The sequence below is a fragment of the Ursus americanus genome, chromosome 5, assembly GCF_024610735.1.
Source record: "Ursus americanus isolate L20-20 chromosome 5, mUrsAme1.1.p, whole genome shotgun sequence".
Classification (NCBI taxonomy): Eukaryota; Metazoa; Chordata; class Mammalia; order Carnivora; family Ursidae; genus Ursus; species Ursus americanus.
The window spans coordinates 11890301-11907048 of record NC_142131.1 but is presented as its reverse complement, the minus strand read 5'-3'; the positions used below and the strand labels follow the sequence as shown (position 1 = coordinate 11907048).

At 33.2% G+C, this 16748-nt stretch overlaps 1 protein-coding gene across 2 annotated transcripts in view; it reads right to left on the bottom strand.

Annotated features, from left to right (window-relative positions):
• The window catches only part of CHD1 (chromodomain helicase DNA binding protein 1), a 74667-nt gene that overhangs the window by 40357 nt on the left and 17562 nt on the right, over nt 1-16748 (bottom strand). For both annotated transcript variants that reach the window (XM_045808344.2, XM_045808345.2), the window contains exons 3-12: nt 9356-9557; nt 8278-8382; nt 7409-7473; nt 5312-5461; nt 4902-5173; nt 3362-3587; nt 2670-2770; nt 2269-2447; nt 1282-1409; nt 613-829 (exon numbers count right to left, since the gene is read on the bottom strand). In XM_045808344.2, coding sequence (XP_045664300.2) covers nt 613-829; nt 1282-1409; nt 2269-2447; nt 2670-2770; nt 3362-3587; nt 4902-5173; nt 5312-5461; nt 7409-7473; nt 8278-8382; nt 9356-9557 — 1645 coding nt within the window. The remainder of the gene's footprint in view (nt 1-612; nt 830-1281; nt 1410-2268; nt 2448-2669; nt 2771-3361; nt 3588-4901; nt 5174-5311; nt 5462-7408; nt 7474-8277; nt 8383-9355; nt 9558-16748) is intronic.

Below are 16748 nucleotides of genomic sequence, written 5' to 3'. Positions count from 1 at the left end.
GAATATCTAAAAAACAAATCCCTTCAAAATACACAAAAAACTGTGTTTATATAAAAAATCATTTTAATTCTTAACACAGTCCAACAAGCTACACTCATCTTACTTATAAATAAAATATAAATACCACAGCATATCAAAACCTATAAAAAATACAGTAGATACGTTTTTAATAAACACTTTCCACTAAAGGAAGTTCTCATTTAACAAAACGTAAGTGATTAATTTATTTAATAACATAGCATTTATGGATGAAATATGCTGTCCGGGTCTGCTTCACAATATTTGGGAGGAAAGTACTCTATAGAGGTACAGATGAAAAAACTGGCAAAGCATTAAAACTGTGAAGTTGGAGATGGGCACACAGAGGTTTATTATACTCTTCTTTCTGCTTTCATGTGTATTTGAAACTTTCCATTAGAAATTACAAAAAAATGTGTTACTACATGAAGTAATGCTCAACTGAAAACTGTTTTTTATTACAATTAAACATGTTTTGAGCACTTACTTTGTGGCAAGTTTTACACTAGAAACGAAGACTAAAAAGACAAATAAAATACGTGTCCTCAAAGACAAGTATGTCTAGATTTCTAAATTTGCGGAGGAACAACTTACCATATTTCTGCTGTTAATGTCACCTAAATAAACCACAGCATTCATCTGAGAAGCCCATGTCTGAATTTCCCTTTGCCAGGAAGTAAGAGTGGAGAGTGGTACTACTAACAGAAAAGGTCCATATAATTGATGTTCATGAAACAAGTAGTTCAGAAATGAGATAGTCTGTATTGTTTTTCCAAGGCCCATTTCATCAGCAAGTATGCAACTATTTCCTCTACAAAATTAAAAACAAAAATTATGTATGCAATAGATTCAAATTTATAAAGAAACCTTTTTACACAACCCATGTACAAATTTAAACAGTTAAAATTAATCTGAAAGGTATACAAACAATATACCACTTTTATTAGCTATCAATAATAAATGTAAAGGCCTCTGTCATAGTATAAGAGAAGCAGACGAAGTTTACCATTTTAGTCCAAAGGAAGCTTAAAGATTAACAGTAGTATGAAGATGTGCAGCAATTAAACAGGTTAAACTCAAACTCCACTGGATTTTCCTCTTAGTATGTAATAAGTATTACTTATTACACTAAGGAAATTCAAAAGCCTGCACATAAATACCAAACAGTCTTTATCCTTGACATTGGTGGAAATCTTTTCCAAATCCTGTATTTGTAAAATTCGTATGCCCTCAAATTAAACAGACAATTCAAAATATACTCACTTGCACCAAGAGTGAGCAAGCCAATTTAAACCATTCAGTTGATAATCTCTTAATTCTAAACTCTCATGTCCTCCAATATAGGATGGCTGCTTCTTTAGGGCTACAAATCTTGGCCTTTGTTTTAATACCTTTAGTAAAAATAAATGTTAATGAGAGCTATTAAATGTGAGAATTTTAAAAGATCCAAATCTCAGCTTTTACCATAAACTTTGAAATTTTATCTCAAATTTTCAAGCTCAGAAATTCCATGACTCAAAATATATCTCAGGATTCATTCAAAGAAGACTGTTTTCTCTTACTGTAACAACAACATGGGGTGAAATATTTTGCCCTAAATGATAGAAATAAGTAAGTTCCTGCTGAAATACTTGGGTCTTACACAGTTCACGAAAAGCAAGGGCTATGTTACATGCATTCATTTAACTGATGGTGCAGCCCTGACCTAGAAATAAACCATACAATGGCTAAACTTTATTTCGAAATTACCATTGCAAGTTTAACTCAATCTTGTCTTAAGAAAACAAATTCTAGTAGTATACAGACAGACCCTCAAAACTATTGCTAACAATGTCTCTAAGTATAAAGATCTTATATTAGATAAAGTAGTCCTGGGTACTACTTCTTTTCTTACAGGGACATCCCTCTTTTCTTCCCTACCCTCAAAGAAAATATCCCCTACCTTTTAAAGAAAGCTTATATACCTATTTTCCAAGGAATTTCCCCTATTTGGTCTCCCCAAGACGCTCCTCACACAACTACCACCACCAATTTATCATCTTCCTGACAGTTTCACTCACCAAAGCTAAAAGACAGCACCACATCTAAGACCACACAGCAATCATCAGAACATCCTTTCCTCTAAGACCTTTCAACCAATCAGTTCTGTTAGCGTATCTGAAATCAGGATCCAACTCTCTATTTGGGCTTGTAATATTTATGATGTGTAAATACTATTTTCAGTAATTAAAAACTTCAAACAATACTCACTTTGCAATCTTTAAAAGGAGTGGTTTTTGATTGATTCCTGCTAAAATACTCATCTATGCATGCTTGAAACTTTTTGGAAATTAGAGCTCCATCCTCCCAGCTGCACTCTGAGTATGGAAGGCCCTGCCATTTGCAATAGTAATCAGGATAACCAGCTGCTGACTTCTGATTGGAATGAGCTGTGAGATAAATAAGATATCATTCATTTATTTTCACGTTGAATCTTATCTGAGGACTAATCTTTGGTAAAAAACTACACAAGAAAAATTAGTTATCTGGCTTACAATACCCTATTTACAGTAAGACTAAACTACTGTATTTGATGTGTAAGCAGTAAATTTAAATTTTTTCAGATCAAGCATGGAAAGATAAAAGTTCAGTGAGAATCATTTATTACTAACCAATTATTCGTTCCACTATTTGATACTGTTTGTGTAGATCATCCGTAAGTTCTTGCTGACAGTTATAATACTCCACATCTTCTGGAGAAGCATTTTTCAACCTGAAAGATTATTAATCCAGAAATAGACTTCAAAATCTCCCCTAAATAACCATTCCCCCAAATACTATCTGTAGCACAAAATCTCCCATTTGCAACTTATCACGTGAGTCAGCTGAATAATGAAGAAACTGAAATAGAAATAAAGTGAAGCATCATTAATTTTTAATTTTTAAAATGTATAATTTATAATATATGAGACACACTCTACATGACTATCATTAAGGAGACGTTTAGATATGGCTATTTCAAAAAAGTTTTACCTTCAAATACAATTTAAGTCTACAAATAGTTATTTTAGGTTATTCGATTTTTTTTAAAGATTTTATTTATTTATTTGACAGAGAGAATGAGCACAAACAGGAGGAGTGGGAGAGGGAGAAGCAGGGTCCCCGCTGAGCAGGGAGCCTAATGTGGGACTCAATCCCAGGACCCTCGGATCAGCCCTGAGCTGAAGGCAGACACTTAACCGACAGAGCCACCCAGGCGCCCCTTAGGTTACTGGACTCTTGACTATGTATTCCTTATTAACAAAAAGCTTAGTAATCATCTCTGAACTGTTAAAAAATTAAGTGTAATATAAAACGTATTTACCATCTTTTTGTTTCCTGATCTTTTTTCTTATAATTATCCAATTTTTTCATTCCTCTAACATTCTGCTGCTTAAGGGTTTCTTCTGTCTCCCAAGTATTGTGAATATGGGACCATCCTTTCCATTTAATTAAATATTGGATCTCGCCTGGTTCCTTATTTTTTTCAAATCCTGCATTTGGGTCACCATCTGCTTCAACTGCATAGATGGTTGTAGTAGCACCAGTAGCTGAAAAATAAAACACAATACATTCCATGTAATTCTGTTATAAGATTGTTTCCTTCAACTCAAAAATTCAAAAATATGAATAGAAAAATATATGCGCTTTTAAATAAGTAAACAATCAAGGAAAACTGTATTGCACATACATAAAAGAAACTTATTTTAGAATGAAGGATTATCTAATTTAATCCCCTCAGTTTTAAAATTAGAAAAAACAAGGACAGTGGTACACCTAAGATTATACAGCAATTTACAATAACCAATGACTGGCTGCCTGATAACTGGAAATAAAATAATGAAATATCATCTTTAAAAACTCCAAAATCATTATGTTGGAGGTATCTGTACCCTCATGGTTCCATGCAGCATTATTTACAATAGCCAAGACATGGAAACAACCTAAGCATCCCATCAACAGATAAAGAAAATAGGGTACACATATAGAATGGAATACTACTGAGCCACAAATAGAAGGAAATCCTGCTATTTGCAACAATGTGGATGAACACTGAGGGTATTACACTAAGTAAGATAAGTGAGACAGAGAAATACAAATACCGTATGATCTCACTGACATATGGAATCTAAAACAAACAAAAACCTCATAGGAAAAGAGGTCAGATCTGTAGTTACCCGAGGCAGCTGGCAGATGTGTGTGGGGGGGTAATAATGTAGACGCATACAAACGTCCAGTTGTAAGATAAGTATTGGGGATGTAATGTACAACATAATGACCACAGTTAATACTGCTGTATGGTATATTCGAAAGCTACTCAGAGTAGATTTTAGAAGTTATCATAAGGAAAAAAAATTCTTTTTTTCTTCTTCTTTATATGAGATGATGGATAAACATAAACTAAACTTATTGTGGTACACATTTTGCAATATATGTAAATTTTTAAAATTTACTCAACACTGTATGTCTTATCTCGATAAAACTGAAAAAAAATGCGTATCAAGATAACTAAAAATAACCTACAGATTTGAGATGAAAGAAAAAACATTTAAAATTAACCAAACTATTTGTGAAATTGGAAGTACCTAAATAACAACCATTATTTACGCATGACAACAGAAAAGTTCAAAAACGTAGTTTAAAATTTTTTCTAATTATCTGCAATAAATGAAGTGAAGTGAAGTGGATTATTTCGCGGGTAGAAAATACTCAGGCTAAGCAAAGTACATTTTATAACAAATAAGTACAACAGATGAAAAGCCACCTCTTCACTTTCAAAACTGAAATAACTTCAAGAAATACTTTATTTACTAGTAAATATTACTGAAGCAACCAAACAATAAATATGTTTTTTAAGAAAATACCTCCTTTTCTCCCAATTCGACAATCCATAAATCGTTCTATTGTTTCGAATTCCTCTTCCTCAGGTTGAGGAACATCTTCTCCACAGACTTCCAGTAGATCATCAGAATCTGTTTTCATTTCTTCATCTTCTTTATAGCTAACATTGACAGTTGCTTGGCGACGAGAACTTCTTTTATCATTATCATAATCTTCTTCATCATCTTCCTCCTCAGATGAATCAATCTGTCTCTTTTTTTGTCCAAGAATTTTCTTCCCATTTTTTGCCTTAGATCTAGGTAGCGAAGACCAGGGGACAGAGGTGTTTTAGAAACACTAGCACATAAAACAAGATGAGAGACACTATGTACAAAAAGAATACCTTCTGTAACCAACAATTTTCAGCTTCAAATTGAGAACATGCTATACTTACCTATTTTGAGGTTTTCTGCTTTTAACTTTGTTTTTTGGCTCATAATCAGATTCTGTTTCATCACAACTGCTTTTATCTCTTTCTTCTTCAGATTCTGAATCTGAACCAGACTGAGATGGAGATCCTGACCCAGACATTTGCCAATCTTCACTGTATATAGAATATATAAAGCATGTTTGTTTATCCTTACATTGTATAGCAAATTTTATCTCTGATAAAAGTACAAAAAAAAAAAAATCAAACTAAACTACATTTCAGTTACTATAAAAAAAATTTGTTGCTTTTACCCACACCAACACATTAAAATGTGAGCAGAGTAAAAAAATGCTGGAAAATAGTCTTCACAGATTCTCCTATAACTCCAGAGTCTTGTTAATCATTTAGTTATACCTCAATGAATGGCAAATAAGGAAACGTTATTCTGATTATCACTGTGGATGAAAACATAGTACGCTATTTAAAGAATCACAGGGTTTAATTTTGAAAATCTTACATAATTATACCGGCCCTCTCAAAAAAAAAAAAAAAAAAGATTCTAACCCCTTTCATTTTAATTTTCTGGAGACTGTGATTTTTAAAAATACACAGTCTGAAACTGATTTTTAAAGTAGTACATGTTCATTAAGAAGCCTAAAATACAGTATAGAAAAATATATATAAAAAAAAATCAGTCCATTTTAACCAACAGTTAATGATTACCTTACCTTTATTGCTATTTTTAGTTTACTCAGTCTATTTAATTCTAATATACATGTGGAGAAAAATTACTGGATGCACATGTTAATATTCTGCTGTAATATAAACTTCAAATGGAAGATACATATTAAATTCTTACACATACACACCATATCCTCTCTCACAACTACTGCTTCTACTCCACTCCTCTGTATCTCTTGTGTCAATTATAACTATGTCAAGAGTTACATAAGCAAGCACATATGCTAAAATCCGGTTTATGATAAAAAATGAGGAGCAATTTTTTTTATCTTAATATCTTTTTAGAGTTTGCACATTAGAAGCAGCAATAGGTAGAATATATGAAAGTGTCTCCAATTCATATTTTTATAATACAAAATTTAATGATTTTTGTATCTAACCAAGCTTACCCATCATCCCAAATCATTAGATTTTAAAAATATTACTATGGCTGCACCTCTGCTAAGCTTACAAATTACTAACTCAGGGGAAGAGTTTATACAGCTGATGAGAAACAGTAGTTGAAAATGTACTTCATAAACTAGAAGACATCTGAGAAAATTAACGAGGATGTAGCATAGAAATAAAGGGATATAAAACATGATACGGTAAGATCTATGAAGATGGATGATCCAGTAGATATATATAATAGATAGAATCCAATACGACTGATATACATTAATAGTAGTACCAGAGAGATTTACAGGATAAGAAAATGTCCAGAGAGACAAAATGACTGAATTTTCAGAAACTAGTAACAAAGGGAAATCTTCACATTAAAGATAAATAAATTGAGTGAATAAAGTGGAATAAATAACAAATCCAAAACTAGACACACCAAACTGAAACTGCAGAATATCCAAGACAAGTAGAAAAATAAGACCTAAGACAATAGAATAATATTTTTGACAAAATGAGAAAAAAAATCCAAACCATCTAAATAACTGAACTGAGAATCTGAAGTACTCTTAAACGCTTTCTGGGTCAAGATGTTTAGGAAATTATAGTGAGTTTCTAAATGGTTCTACAGACAAACTAAATTTCATGTGCAGATGAACAGTAAGCTAACTATTAACATAAATACCAAAATTCCACTGGTGCCTACACTTCTACATAGTATTCCCAAGTCATTAAGATTTTCTGATATTATGACCAAGCAGATCTCTGGAGTTTTAAAATACATAGGAGAGAGGGGTTATAAAAGATAAACAAGTGGCACAAACACCTCAAGTCCTCACAGAAAGATAAATATTAAAGATTAATAGTTTAAATTAACCTAATAAGATGGCATGAACCAAGAATTTATAAAAGTATACTTCTGACAATTTTTCATCAGAAAGAAACACAACATCAATAAGGTCTTCCTGATATGAAAGTGACTGGTTGAACAAAATGACATACTCTTTATGCTTTTTCCTTTTGACCTCATTTGATGAGTCATCAGAATCTTCACTGCTGGAGGAATCCTACACAAAAAAGAAAAACAATGTTAATGTTATTAGTGATTAGGATTTCACCATGGTATCAAATTTTTGCTTGTCATACTTTTAACATTCACTTTGCTAATAATGCTAACTGTAAAGCTGTGTTCCCATGTTGTTATATTTGTAGCATTAGTACAGAAAGTAATTAATAATATCTTTATTACAAATTTGTAATATAGCCATTGAAATTAGATTAATATCACAATGTCAGCATTTTGTATAACACCTTAAAACCTACCATCTAGAAACCATTATTGTTGCCTACCATGGCCTCAAAAAGGAATCGTAATTGCTGGTATGTTCAAATTTTTATTTAATATTTTTCTGCCCCATTAGACAATTTTTGATATAGTTCTTTCTGAATGTTTCTGCGCAAACAAACATGCTGGTGTACTTATGTATGCACAAGAACTATACCGTTTAAAGCTACAGCGTATTCTTTTAAAAAGATCTTGTGACTTATTCATATTCCATACAAATGACTTAATAGACATGTTTGTCTACATATGTTTTCATAGTATTCACATTTAGTTTATCTGTAGTTTTGCTGTGATGAGCAAACGCACACACGTGTCTGTTGCTTATTTTGGACTAATCCCTAAAAGTATTATTATTGGATAATATCATACGATATTTCAAGGCTCTTGATACACATACTTAAACGCAGTTATTTCCTCATCCTTTCAAAACACTTACTGTTTCTAATAACTTCATAAATACCTACACCTAGTTAAATGATTGGGCATGTCCATTTTTTAAATAACAGATTCCATAATGAAAACGCACCTCCTCTGATCCACTATTAGATGAAGCTTGCTGCTGCTGCTGCTGCTGCTTCTTGAGCATTGCAGATCTCTGAACGGCCAGAATACTAGGGCTCGATTTCCAAAACTGCAATAGAAATATAGCCAGTGAAAGATGAAATTTTGAAAAAACCGAAAAAAGGTTAGTTAATTTAGTAAACAGCAGTACCAACATCATCACTACCTCCAAATAATAAGTTAAGACTCTTTTCTGTACTCACATCATGTGTAATACAATATTATGGCAATTAAAATAAAATTTTGAGCTTCAGTCGCATATAAAAATTTTACGGTGTGCTGAGTTTCATAAACAATATTAATCAATATATTCTTTGGTGTTGAATATTATTGTCAAAAAACAAAGTGACAATACGTGACACCAGTGCTACTTGAAAAGTGGATGCCTGGTTTTTTAACTGATGTGAGGTAAAGATGAACAGCTTGAGTCAGAATGCACATCAACTATGTCACTAAGTATAGTTTCAGTTCAACTGACTTTTATTTTTATTTATTTATTAGACAGTAAGATTTGCTCCATGACAGAAGCTGTGTGTTGATGTACATTCTGGCTCAAAGATCTTATCATGACTGGTACTCTAACACTACTGTATTCTATTATGAGTTATAGATAGGTTTTAGTAAATCTTGTAGTAGCTTTTTTCAAACAGAATGACCCTTACCCTACTCTACCAAGTATCTTCAAGGAAGAAAGTTTTAGATTCTTCTGCTATTAGCAATTAAGTATCCCCTTTAAAGATACTGAAAGCAGAGATCAGATACTCTAACAGAAAGACCTCACAAAGCCTTTAATTTTTATCTATGAGACAATGAATATTTATGAAACTTAGTTTCTGCCTTAGAAAGTGTTTATTTTGTACTTGCTTGACTGCTTCTCTTCCAAGCCAATCAAGTCCACATACGTTTAACTACAAGTTTAAGAAAGTAAATTTTAATGTTTAAAATTAATGTTTTCTAAAAGCTAGATTAAGAATGCTATAAACCAATGTTATAAATTCTCCCCAAGTAGTACAAGAAATCTATCTTTCAGGATACTTTATTACCTCAGCTCCATCAACTTTCGGTGGTTTTGCTTGGACTTTGTTTTCTCGGGATGTGTCTGATTCCGACTCTGACTGACTGCCGGATTCAGATCCAGATTCAGAGTCACTGCTACCTGACTGGCTACTGCTTCCATCACTACTGCTTCCAGAACTTGAACCAGATCCCGAGCCTGAGGCTGACCCAGAATCATCATCCGACTGGCTACAATTTGAAAATAAACATATTTCAAACAAAATTTACTAGGAATTTAATTTTCCTTAAAAGTCAGCAGAAAACCCCAAACCATTAAGCCTTGTTTATTTTGTATTTCAACACTTCACAGCCAAACAGAAAAAAGAATTAATGTTAATCTATAATAAATGACTTACTTGATAGATTTAGTACAGTTTTGGCGAAAACATTAGCAATCAGATCACAATCTTCCTCCAAGATAATAAGCAAAATCTATCAAACACAGAATCCTGAGCTAGAAACTTGGGAAAACAAGAAATTGAAGCCATAGTCCCTACCCTTAGAAGGCTATTTAGCTATAGGAAATCTAAAGTAGAAATCGTGTGAAGAAAAGGATTAATGTGCTGAAAATTCTCACAGTTTTAGGTAGAAAAAAAATTGTAGCTTGTACTTGTTTTTAAACTGTATCTGTGTTCTACCATCCTGGGGGAAAGTAATTTATTAAAATTAAGCTATGAAAAGGAGTGCCTGGGTGGCTCAGTCGGATAAGCGTCTACCTTTAGCTTGGGTCATGATCCTGGGATCTTGGGGATTGAGCCCCACATTGGGCTCCCTGCTGGGGGAGGGGGAGCCTGCTTCTCCCTCTCCCTCTGCTCCTCTCCCCCCCCCAACTCGTGCTCGCACTCTAATAAATAAAATTTTTTTAAAAAATTTAAAAAATAAAAAATAAAACTAAGCTATGATAAAATACAATTTACTAAAAGATAAAATCAGTAATTGCTTCTTTGAAAGTATCACTGAATTTGTCAAGGTTCCAGTAATAAATCTGAAATAATAATAAATTCTCACAATCTTTCCTAACCTCTGTATATCACATATGAAAACAATTAACAGTTCACTGAGAAACCACCTTTTTTCCCATTACTAATTTTCAATCCAAAGTAGCCTAGAAATTGTCTGGCCTAAACAGGTGATTGTATGAATTACTATTATTCCCAAGGCCATTTGTTCACATAGTGTTTACATCTGAACTGTTGAAAACTAGGGCATTAAATTCTTTATACACACATACGACTCAGCTTTTGATGTAATTTCACCTAGCTGTATCACAAACAACAGGTAATGTAGTTTAGGTATACAAAGGTAAACTCAAGCTTCATGTCCTCTGCTGTAATTTTCAGAAATACCACCAGATGGAGGTATTACTCTAAGGAAATAGACTGCAATATTAAAAGTATTTATAAAATTTCTCCTTTTCTACAGCAAGGAGTTTAGTATTCACATGGAAACACAGACATAAAAGTTTGAAAGAAGACTTTTGATTCCAAAAGTTAGATACAAATTAAAATGCTTAAAATGCAAACATATGTATATTTTTAAAGTCTGGGAATCGAGTAGAATAAAATTTTCACAGAAACAGCAAAAATTTGCCTTTTAAAGTCTACGATATCAAGATCACTTTTTTTTTTAAGATTTATTTATTTTACAGAGAGAAAGAGAGCATGCATGCAAGTGAGAGGAGGAGCAAAGGAAAATGGAAAGAGAATCTTTAACCAGACTCCCCATGAGCACGGAGCCCAACTAGGGGCTCAATCTCTTGACGCTGAGATCATGACTTGAGCCAAAATCAAGAGACAGATGCTTAACCAAATGAGCCACCCAGGCACCCCACGATCATTTTTGCCACAAATTTTAACCATTGGTCACATGGTTCGCAGATATAAAAACAGTACAGTGCCTTGTAATAAATAAATGAACCCTACCTACCGTATTTTACTGGGGTCCCTCCAGAGAGATTTCAGCATGAATATTGAGAAGGTATTTTTCCTCACATACAATTTTATTTCTCATTTAACCCACTTTCATTTACTCAATAAACTTTACTGACAGTATCATGTATTCCGCACTGGGCAAGACCGAAAGCATACAAAATCCTTACCATTAAAAAACCTCTAACCTGGTATCCGGAGAGACAGTCATGTCAACCAATAAATGTTGTTCTGCACTATTTTTTAGATAACTGATCTAGGTGTATGGGGAGCACTGCATATAACCAAGTCTAATAGAGTAATTAGGGTGAGAAAAGCGTGCAATTGATAGAAAAGGAAAATTGCTTGTAAGCTTCTTGAGGATACCATTTATTATTTCCAGAGTTCGTAACCACGGAACTTTACACAAGTGAGGGTGCTCAGTAGAACTCAAAAAACAGATAAGGACGAATGAATTTGGGGAGCTATCATAGGCCTATGTTCTTGATTATGTCTTGATTAGTCATTCCAGATGAAATGGCTAGTCAAAATTCTTTGTTAATAAATTAAAATTCTAAACAAAAGGAAGCTTTCCCTTCATATTCTTTAGGTTGTAGTAGTTCCGGCTGGAGATAAAAGCAAACAGCCTGCATCTAAGTTACTGTAATGACACAGACCTATTACAGAATGTCTTTACCTTATGTACTGGAAGTATAAAGTATTTATTTTATTTAGTTGTTCTTAGTAGGATTAAGAATATACAAAGATTAAGTAAGAAATATTTTACGTATTGCCATAGAACAATCTCCAGAATATAGTTAAGTAAAAAACAAAAAAACAAGATACAAAACAATGTTTGTGCTTCCTTTGTATAAGGGAAAAAATATACATACTAGCCTATATTTTTAAAATAGCAATAACGAATGGCAGCATAAACCAACAATTGTTAAAAATGGTTATCTACAGAGAGAGGGACAGAGGGAAGATTAGAGGGAACAAGGCTTGAAACGAGTCCTCAGGTTCAAAACATGTAAAAGTTTTACATAATTTTTTAAGAAAGAAAATCTTAAAAAATTTAAGAAAAATAGACACAGGTTCAGGGGGGAAAATCTATTTCAGACATAAAATTTTAAGCTAAAATGTTGAAAAACCTCTCCTTATTAAAGTAATTATTTCATCCCACTGCTGTAACTGCTCCTTCCAGAATAAAAACCTGGGCATGGCCTAACTTTCTTTTATAAGTCTTCAGTGTTTCTATAACAAAGTGTAAAACACCTATAAGGGCTTTCAGGAATTTGTGTTTGCCAGCCTATTTCCAGCCAGTTTCCCACTTAAATCCTTAGTTCTAGCAATGGCAAAAACTACTTGTAATTCTGAGAGCCAGTTTCTCTTTCCACTTCCTGCTTTTGCTCAAGTACTCCCCCCTCACCCCCCCCCCCACGCTATTTAATCCCTACTTGAGCCTCATCTCAGAGGCATTTCTCCAACACTCTCTCCTGACTCCATTATTCTCAATTCAACCTTAAATTAGGTATCCTTCCTCGGCACTTCCAAAACATTATGTACATACCACTACCGTGGCTGTGAGTAGTACACTATGTAATGAACACTGCAGTATTGTTTTCTTTAGTGTTTGTGATATCCTACCTTTCATATTCTACTGTATGTTTCTAGAGTGCTGGGATTTTTACTTGCTGTCCTTTTTATGTTGAACACCAAATGAAGAGCTCAATATGTTTGATGCGTGGATGGATGTACGCATAAACAAATCGAAGATATATATGGGTTCAATTCTTGTATAAAATTCACAAATATAATTTGCTTACAAAAAACATTGCTGAACTCCCACTAACATTTTATTTATTTATGTAACAACCAATACCAATTATCTTCTATACAACATAAGCCACTTAAGAGTTTACTTAAGAGGTACCCTTAATAATTATATTAAATCCCACTAACACATTAACAATAAAGTGGTAGATTAATAGAAACACTGTATTCTTTTCCTCACCTTTCTCAATTTACAAAACAAAACTCACCATAAGTTTATAGGCACTTTGATAAAATTAAATTGTTTTCTGAAGGTAAATTAAATAGGAATACAACATTTAAAATATAAAACAGCAATTCAAATTAAAGTCTCTTTTCAGCCTTGTTTTTACATTTAACTTCAAATATAAACAAGAGAGCAATATAATGAATTACCATATATCTAAAAACCAGCTTCACAATTATCAACTCTTACCAATCTTGTTTCAAATAATCCAGCTTCCCAAACACACACAATTTCAGGCATTTTGAAATTTTATCCACAAATACTTAAGTATTACAAATAAAAAGAAACCAACACTATTTTTAAATGTCCACAATACCAGCATCTTTAAAATACCACTTACTTCTGAATTTTATTATGAAATTACACATTAAATAATATTAAATATCTAGTTTAGTTTATCTCTTTAGTCACATGATTTCGTTTCTTCGACTGACTGAATAGAAATCCAAATAAGGTTCACATACTGCACTTGAAGCACTTTTTTTTAAGTCTCTTTTTTTTTAAGTTTTTATTTAAATTCCAGTTATTTAACATACAGTGTAATATTAGTTTCAGGTGTACAATATAGTGATTCAACACGTCCAAACATCACCAGGTACTCATCACAAGAGGCGCATTCCTTAATCCCTATCACCTATTTAACCCATCCCCCACACACCCCACTTCTGGTAACCATCAGTTTGTTCTCTACGTTAAAAGTCTGTTTCTTGGTTTGCCTTTTTTCCTTTCTCATTTGTTTTCTTAAATTCCACATGTGAGTGAAATCATATGGTATTTGTTTTGTTTTTCTCTGACTCTTTAAGTCTCCTTTATTAATTTGACGGTTTCCTCTTCCTCTGTTTTCTCTTGCAATTTATTTTGTGGAAGAAATTAGTTAGTTTTTCCTGCTTTTTCAGATTTCGCTTACTGCAACCCTGTGGTATCAACATATTTTTCTGGCCGTTGTAGTTCTTGTAAACTCTTAGATCAAGAGATTCCGATTAAAATTCAGCTCTTCTTAGCAAGAATATTTTTTGAGTTGCTGTGGACTTCTATCAGAAGAAACAAGTTTGGTCGTCTCTTTTTTGAGTTTCAGCTGTGGCATTTTCAGCCTTATCTATTCATTACACAGTTCCCTATAAGCTCTGTATCTAATGTTTTCAGCAGCCATTGATCATGATGGCTTTACCACCTATTTATTTAGAGGCAGTAAAATGGTGATATATCTTTCTTCGTTTACCCATTATATAACTTCTTCATTAATAGGTAGAATACTTTCATAATGACAAATTTTCATATTTGTTAACCTTAAGGTACAGTTCATACATGAAAGCCACTTTCATTTCTTTTCCTTATTTGTCAGTTTTGAAAAGTTAAACTGCTAGCATCCTTTCAAAGTCGACTAATAATTTTTATGTCTCATGAACTCATGGATTTGAATTATTTGATGAATTTTAATCCACTGTATCATTGTTGATGTTCAAATTGTCCCATCTTTAGCCAACAGGAAACCCTTTATTAGTTCTAGAGTACTTTTGACAAGAACTCAAGTAGTCTTTGACAGCTTCCTCACTTTCTGGTCTGACAAGAAGAACGAGGATCATCTCATATATTTCTTGTTTCAGAATATAACTCAGGCATTTCATCAAAAGCCCTGCTTCTGTTTAGATCAGAACTTAAACTGCAATCTGAGTAGTAAGTGAGCCTGTAACTATGGGATTGGTCACTGTTTTAAATTTTGTTTTTAAGGGTGCCTGGGGGGCTCAGTCAGTTAAGCATCTGCCTTCAGCTCAGGTCATGATCCCAGTGTCCTGGGATGGAGTTCTACATCAGGCTCCTTGCTGAGCAAGGAGCCCGCTTCTCCCTCTGCCTGCTGCTCCCCCTGCTTGTGCACACGCACAAGCTCTCTGACAAAAAAATAAAATCTTAAAAAAAAAAAAATTTGTTTTTAATGGAATAACCTAGAATAAATACTTTTAGAGACAATGCATTAAGAATTTATACTAGCATTTCCAATTTAAATTTGCAGGGTTTTTACTTCTTTGGTTTTATATTTCTATCACTTGGGTAGAGTTTTTTGGTTCCAAATGACATTAACAAAATTTCTGCCTATCTTAAGATTATATATAACTGTTCCAAAATAATACCTATATTATTAACAATATCATTACTAAATGTCAAGATTTCTTTACAGTTCTTTTTGTCCTTCAGGAATACTCACTCCTAGAATCAAATTATTGCTTTGAAGTCCACTGAAATAATTTATTTCTACATAGCCACCAATTTGGTTTACTTACAGTCATTTGCTTTTTCTTTCATTTTAGAGACCACTTTTTATTCATCTCGATTTAATGCTGCTTTACTACTTACTTGGGTCCAACTTGAGTTTACAGAAGTTACAGTCAAAATCCACTACCCATCCTTGTCTCCTCTACACTATGTCCTCTCTCCCCTACAGTTCTTTTTTAAAGTTTTAAATCTATCTTCCTTTTTTTCAATATAAGCAAATTATGAGTAAGAATATATGTTTATATCTCCTCTTTCATAAATAATCATTAACATATTTACACTATTAAATAAATGATATATTATATGTATATATATATGTATGTATGTATGTATATATGTATATGTATATAGTATTCTGGAGACCATTCCACAGCAGTAGGTATGTTCTCCTTTCCTTTATGCAACTGCACATACTCCATTTTGTAGATACATCTCAGTTTCGACTTGTACCTCAATGATGAACATGCTTTGCTTCCATTCCTGTGATACCATAGTGATACAAAAAGATGGCCCTTTGCATAGCTTTTTATATTTATGGCAGCGTATCTTTTTTATTTGTTATTTATCAACCAATGTAAAAATATCCGCTTTGAAGTGTTAAATTTATAATCACGTAGCACCCAGATCCTGACAGCTAAGTACTATTCTCCACTTATATGAACTGAGAGTCCTTTGAGAAATGGCAGATTCTAGGGGTGCCTCAGTCGGTTGGGCGTCTGCCTTTGGCTCAGGGAATGATCCCAGAGTCCTAGGATGGAGCTCCACGTCAGGCTCCCTGCTTAGTGGAGAGCAATGCTTCTCTCCCTCTCCTTCTGCTCCTCCTCTCTCACTCTCCCTCAAATAAATAAAATCTTAAAAAAAAAAAAAAAAAAAAAAAGGCAGATTCTAGGGACAGGGAAACAAAAGATTTACCTAAACCATCTTGCTATGCCAAAAAGCAAAATACTTGAAAAGGAAGGAAGGAAGGAAAGGAAAAAATGGGGGTAGGAACAGGAAAAAAATCAAAACAGGACACAGGAGCCAACCTAAAGAAGCTTTCATTGGCCAAATCTGATCTGAGCATCAAAACAGACCAATCAAAAGGTTATTACCCAGTAAATAAAACAGGAATCCTTGAGTCCGTGCTGATGATAAGTAGGTAGGTAG